At 54.9% G+C, this 6,425-nt stretch overlaps 3 protein-coding genes across 3 annotated transcripts; all 3 read left to right on the top strand.

The window, feature by feature from the left end:
* Positions 1 to 1,542: 1,542 nt before the first annotated feature.
* On the top strand, positions 1,543 to 3,513 carry LOC105449754. The gene has a single exon (XM_011689137.1). The coding sequence runs from the start codon at positions 1,543 to 1,545 to the stop codon at positions 3,511 to 3,513; it is 1,971 nt and encodes a 656-aa protein (XP_011687439.1).
* Positions 3,514 to 3,685: 172 nt separating this feature from the next.
* LOC105449753 lies at positions 3,686 to 5,128 on the top strand. The gene has a single exon (XM_011689136.1). The coding sequence runs from the start codon at positions 3,686 to 3,688 to the stop codon at positions 5,126 to 5,128; it is 1,443 nt and encodes a 480-aa protein (XP_011687438.1).
* A 67-nt stretch (positions 5,129 to 5,195) lies between these two features.
* On the top strand, positions 5,196 to 6,425 carry LOC105449751. The gene has a single exon (XM_011689135.1). It carries the CDS (start codon positions 5,196 to 5,198, stop codon positions 6,423 to 6,425), a length of 1,230 nt encoding a protein of 409 aa, XP_011687437.1.

Here is a 6,425-nt window from a genome sequence, read left to right as displayed (position 1 = left end):
TTTTTCTATCATTTCGCATCTGATTAACGTACTTGCATCCGTTTAAGAATGATAATTATGTCAAATTAAAGGTAAAGATTCGCATTTTCGAACGCTGTAAGTCGCATTTGTATGTGATTTTTATTTCACTCCAAGGAACTTCACAAATTTAGTAACAAAATTTTAGAATTGACGCATCTGCATTTGCTTCCGTGTAGCTTTGTAAAGAATCAAAAATCCATAATTTCATAAATTATGTTTTTCGAAAGTACAGAATTCAAGTTGTAAAATGCTTTTTAGATCATTCTGTTACGATTATTTTTGACAAAGTTACACTCTTGAAATTTATCTATTTTTAGCGATTAGAATAGGTAATGCTTTAATTTTGATGTCGAGTGTATATGTGCAAGTAAATATGTCAAAGCGTAGAAAAATACATAATATATAATATATAATATATAAAATTATATAATATAATTTTTAACACAATTTTATAAATACTGTTTACTTTATGCGTTTCTCGCATTTTTAATTACTGAAACAATTTTTTACTTTTTTTTAACTTCTTTAAAATTTGTGCGACATATCTGACTGAAAAACTGCATTAGTTCGAATAAACAATATTATCTTTAAAAAAAAAAGGAAAAGAACAATTAAATACTATAATGTTACAAAACTTAAAAATCTCGTCTTATTACTTTTCAGGAAATACTGCAATATTGAACAAATGGACTGCCAATTCAATACGTCGTACCGGTCTATGTGCAGATCATTTTAATCCAAGTTCCTTCTCGGGAACAGATAAGAGGAGATTAAAACGAGATGCTGTTCCAATAACATTCAACATCTGCTTACAGGAAAGAGAAACAACAAATACAGGTATGAGATAAAACATACAAAACATTAATAACGTTTTAGGGATACCGGTAGAGATAGGTGTACAAAACGTACAAAACATTAATAACGCTTTTGAGATACCGGTAGTGTTCGAAATTCGCGCTACAACGCGCGAGTCGCGCACCGGACAGCTCGGCCAATCACTTCGCCCGCGGGACCGATGTGTGACATCGGCACATTTGGCGACTCCAAAACTGCCTGTTTACTTGTTTTGCTTAACTTGACTCTGACGTCAGAGTCAAGTTGGGCAAAACAAGTTTTGCTTGGCTCTGACGTCAGATGATTGCCGAACAACAGCTCGACCATTCGAGACCACCGAAGGCAATAAAAAGGGAGAGCGGGCGGAGTCAAAAGCCAGTCGAAAAATAGTCGTCGAGAATTTGCACCGTCACATTCGGTAGAATTTCGCCCCGCGACTAGCGCTCTCGCTGTACGGCCTTGTCCTTCGTCATTACAAAGAATTACACGTGTGATCAAATTAAAAGTCTGATTTATTAAAATCCGCTACATCTCCAATCCTCGCGATTCTCGCTCGTCGTTCGCTTTGTTCTTTTCGCCCATTGTTTGGTCCTTCGAGCCGGATTTTTCCGTTCCGAATCTGCCGCAGCCTCTCGCGGCGCGAAACCGGAAACCAGTGTAGTGGTGTGCTGCGATCTGAAAAGCGAAATGGAGCGATTAATCGGACTGCAACATGAGTTATACGGGCGTATCGCGCGTACGTACGAAAACTTGAAGAAGTCGGGAGCGAGTAAAATTTCCTCCGCCCTTGTACGGTCGTCCTTGGCCGTGCTTGAGAGCAAATGGGCAAAGGTGGAAGCTCAGCATGAAACACTGCAATCTGAGCACTGGGACGAGCTGCAGAAGCACGATTACATCAAGGAGGACCTAATCAGCGACATCGAGGCAATGTATATCGAGCAACGCGCCCAATTGCTGGAGATCGAGCAGTCATTAACTGCCTCGAGCTCGTTCGACGAGAGCAAAACGAAAGTCGAACCCACTAGTCATCGCAAGGTCCTACCCCGCATTCAGTTGCCGCAGTTTTCAGGGCGATTCGAGGACTGGCCAGCATTTCGGGACTTATTCCAGTCCATTGTCGCGCATGAGACCTCCCTCTCGAAAGTGGAGAAACTGCATTATCTGAAGACTTGCGTGAAGGGTGATGCAGAGCAGCTCATTAGGAACATACCATCCACAGAAGAGAATTTCGATCGCGCATGGGCCGAACTGACCGACCAGTTTGAGAACAAGCGACTGTTGGTTCGGTCTTACCTCGCCGCCTTTACTTCACTGCCAAAAATGAAGTCAGACTCTGCAGCAGATCTTCGCCGAATATTTCATGGCGTCGTGTCCACCGTCGGAGCCCTTGAGGGCATCAATCGACCCATAACCACCTGCTCCGACCTGTTCATCCATCTGGCTGTGGAACTGTTGGACTCCAAAACGCGCCGTGAGTGGGAAAATTCCCTCGGACGGTCAGCTGTACCACCTTCGTACGAGGAGCTCAAGGACTTCCTTCAGGAGCAAGTGGTGACACAGGAGGTTCTCGAAGCTGCGAAGGCCGATCGGCCGTCCGCCGGGAAGTCCTCCACTCGCAACCACCACACTAGGAGGCCAGGACAGGAGTCGAGCCGTTTGTGTCCAGTCTGTAAGCAGAATCACTTCATAATGGTATGTCCCCAGTACAAGCAGAAACCCGCAGCGGAGAAACGAGACATCGTGATCGCTCATCACCTATGTTTGAATTGCCTGGGGCGACACCAGGTGAGCGACTGTCCCTCTCAGCGTTGCTGCGTTAAGTGCAACGCCCGCCACCACACCTCGCTTCACGAGGCGTTCACGAGCGCAAGCCCCGCTGCCGCTGTACACGTCGCAAAACCACCGCCAGTGGGCTGCACAACAATTTTACTCGCGACCGCGCGCGTTCTCGTGTGCGACCACTTCGGTGTGCAACATTCCGTCCGCGCGCTCATCGACTCCGGATCGGAAACCTCAATGGTTAGCGAGTCGCTGGCTCAGCGGCTCCGACTGCCCCGTACTCCGACGTCCGTCGCTATCTTCGGAATCGGTGGCCAACAGACTGGTGTGGCTCGCGGACGCGTCTCCTTCACGCTCGCATCGCGCTCGGCTGCATTCCGCGTCAAGATTTCCGCGCTCGTATTTCCGCGACTGACAGCATACGGCGGTGACATCGGCCGAGCCTCGCGAGCGTGGCCACATCTGGAGGGCCTCGATCTGGCGGATCCTGAGTTCCTTGAGCGCGATCCCGTTGAGCTGCTGCTGGGCGCTGACGTCTTTGTGCACATCGCCTTACCAGGCCTGCGTCGAGGGGGCCCGGCCGAACCTATCGCGCAACAAACCCAATTAGGTTGGGTAATCCTCGGCACCGCGGGCTCTGGCCAGTCCGCGTGCGTCACTTCTATGCAATGTTCTCCGAGTGATGACCTGTCCGCGCTCGTCCGCCGATTCTGGGAGGAGGAAGAGTCGCCGCACGCGCCCGTGCCACTCTCCCAAGACGACCAGGAATGCGAGACGCATTTCGTGCAGTCTCACTCCCGCGACCTCAGTGGTCGCTATCAGGTCCGACTACCTGTGCGACCGGGCATCCCGGATCTCTCAGCAACGCAGCACGAATGATCAGCGCAGTGCGGCGCCGCTTCTCTCGAGATCCTGCACTCCAGTCCATACTCCAGTATTGTGCCTTCATGCGTGATTACCTCGAACTCGGGCACATGTCGGCCTCGATCCCCCTCCAGGACGCAGCCTCTGGGCGAGTGTGCTATTTGCCTCGGCTATTCGTCACGGCGTGATGAAGGGTACAGGCGACAGCGCTAAAATACGGGTCGTCTTCAACGGCTCTTCGCGCACAAACTCCGGAACCTCTTTGAACAATTGGCTTCGCGCGGGTCCGAACTTGCTTCCTGCATTGTCGGACGTGCTCACTCGGTGGCGGCATCACCGCTTCGTACTCGCCACCGACATTGAAAAGATGTACCGGCAAATCTCGGTACACCCGGAGGACCGGGACCTCCAGCGGATCCTGTGGGGCATGGAGGAAATCACCGAGCATCAGCTCAACACAGTGACGTATGGACTTGCCTGTGCGCCATTCTTGGCGATTCGAGTCCTGCATCAACTGGCAGACGACGAGGGAGACAGATTCCCTCTGGGCGCTGAGGCTGTGCGTTGTGACACGTACGTGGATGACATACTCTCGGACGCGCCCACACTTGCGGGGGCACAGCGGTTACGGGAGCAGCTGACGTGGCTGTGCACGGCGGGCGGCTTCCCGCTGCGCAAGTGGTCTGCGAACCATGACCAAATACTTCAAGGCGTTCCAAGAGAGCACTGCAGCCAAGGGGCGACCGATACAATACTGCCTTCTGCGGCCCAATCCATCCTCGGCCTGCGATGGGATCACGAGATCGACTGCTTCGCACCCACGGTGCGCACCATGCCACCAGGCCAAGAAACGAAGCGGTCCCTACTCTCTGGAACGGCCCGCCTGTTCGATCCGTTGGGGTGGCTGGCTCCCGTCACCGTGCGGGCCAAATTATTGATTCAGGCGACGTGGCTCCAGCAGCTCGACTGGGACGCCCCTCTGGCCGAAGAGGAGAGCACTGCCTGGGCGAGGATGAAGGACGAGCTCCCCCTCTTGGAGGGGATTCGCGTGCCTCGCTGGATGCAAAGCGACCAGCCGGGAGCCTCCGTCGAGGTGCACGGCTTCTCTGACGCGTCCGAGCGAGCCTACGCCGCGGTCGTGCATCTGCGGACGACGTGCGCGGAGAGCGAGCGCACGTCTTTGGTGCTGGCCAAGACCAGGGTCGCCCCATTACGCCGCGTCTCGCTTCCGCGATTGAAGCTCTGCGCTGCCGCGCTCCTTGCCAAGTTGGTCGCGCACACGCGGGCCACTCTGACCTTGACGCGGGCCCCGACGTTCATGTGGACGGATTCGACAGTAGTGCTCGGATGGATCCGGGGTCCACCCCGCCAGGTGGACAACCTTCGTCGCCAACAGGGTCGCCGAGGTGCATCGCCTGGTGACGGATGCCCGGTGGCGGCACGTGCCCGGACGAGACAATCCGGCGGACTGTGCATCCAGGGGGTGTCGCCGCGAGAGCTGCTCTCACACCCGCTCTGGTGGCAGGGACCCGGCTTCCTTCGCCAGGAGAGTTCGTCCTGGGGAGCCGGAGGTTGCGGCGATCGCGGACCTCCCGGAGCAACGGACGATCCAGCACACCGCCGCGACTGAGGAGCAGGAGCCGGAGGAGCTTACTCGATTCTCGTCACTTCAAAGAGCGACGCGAATCACTGCCTGGATGCTCCGATGGCGTCCGAGGAGCGCTGCGCGCGAGATTCAGCCTCCACGTACTTCCGGGCCTCTGACTGCGAAGGAGCTGGAGTCGGCATTGAGATTGTGGATTCGGATGGTGCAGCGGCGGGCTTTCCGGTCGGAGCTCGAGGCGGTCACCGCAGGGCGCGGTGTTCCGGCGCGCAGCGCCCTCCGTCGGGTCACTCCTATGGTCGACCCCCAGGGCATTTTGCGTGTAGGGGGTCGCCTAAGGCACGCTCTGCTAAGCACGGATCAAATGCACCCAGTGATCCTGCCACCGGACTCCCGCCTCACTCACCTTGTGATCGACGCAAATCACCGACGCACCCTGCACGGGGGCACTCAGGCGACACTGGCGGCCGTGCGACAGCGCTTCTGGATACCGCGTGGACGGCAGCTGGTTCGACGTCACATTCACCGATGCGTTCGATGCGTTCGATGGCGGGCGGCCTCTCCTCAACCTTTGATGGGTAGCCTCCCAAGGGCACGAGTGACCCCCGGCGGACTATTCTTACATACCGGCGTGGACTTCGCCGGCCCGATTTGGCTGCGGACGACCAAGGGCCGTGGTCATAAGGCCTACAAGGCATTTGTGTGTGTATTTGTCTGTTTCAGCTCGCGAGCCGTGCACCTCGAAGTCGTGAGCGACTACACCTCCGAGGCCTTTATCGCCGCGTTCCGCCGTTTCGTGGCGCGGCGCGGGCTCTGCAGCGCCATCTACAGCGACTGCGGAACCAATTTCGTGGGGGCAGACAAGCAACTCCGAGCGCTTTTCCGATCTGCAGGCCAGGAGGTGCACGAAATTTTGGGACAACTCGCTGCGGATGGGATCCAGTGGCACTTCAACCCCCCAGCGGCGCCCCACTTCGGGGGCCTGTGGGAGGCGGCTGTCAAATCGACAAAGAACCATTTGCGCCGGGTCATCGGGGAAGCCCGACTTACCTTCGAGGAAATGACGACATTCCTTGCGGAGGTGGAGGCCTGCCTAAACTCGCGCCCATTACAGGCTTTATCGGACGACCCTGAGGATCTGGACGCCCTAACCCCGGGGCATTTTCTAATTGGCCGGCCGCTTAACGCGATCTCGGAACCGTCCTTGCGAGATGTTCCGCCCAATCGTCCGAGTCGTTGGCGACTGCTCCAAAACATGAGGGACCACCTATGGCACCGTTGGTCGCAAGAATATGTCCAGAGCTTGGCCCCTCGCCCAAAATGA

Source organism: Wasmannia auropunctata, unplaced genomic scaffold, assembly GCF_000956235.1.
Source record: "Wasmannia auropunctata unplaced genomic scaffold, wasmannia.A_1.0 LD336074.1, whole genome shotgun sequence".
In the NCBI taxonomy this organism is placed as follows: domain Eukaryota; kingdom Metazoa; phylum Arthropoda; class Insecta; order Hymenoptera; family Formicidae; genus Wasmannia; species Wasmannia auropunctata.
Note: the sequence above shows the minus strand (reverse complement) of the source record. Positions and strands in the feature narration are given on the sequence as shown.

Bases quoted from the DNA above. Each gene is read 5' to 3' on its own strand.
- LOC105449751 (XM_011689135.1), top strand. From the start codon at position 5,196: ATGCTCCGATGGCGTCCGAGGAGCGCTGCGCGCGAGATTCAGCCTCCA.
- LOC105449754 (XM_011689137.1), top strand. From the start codon at position 1,543: ATGGAGCGATTAATCGGACTGCAACATGAGTTATACGGGCGTATCGCG.
- LOC105449753 (XM_011689136.1), top strand. From the start codon at position 3,686: ATGAAGGGTACAGGCGACAGCGCTAAAATACGGGTCGTCTTCAACGGC.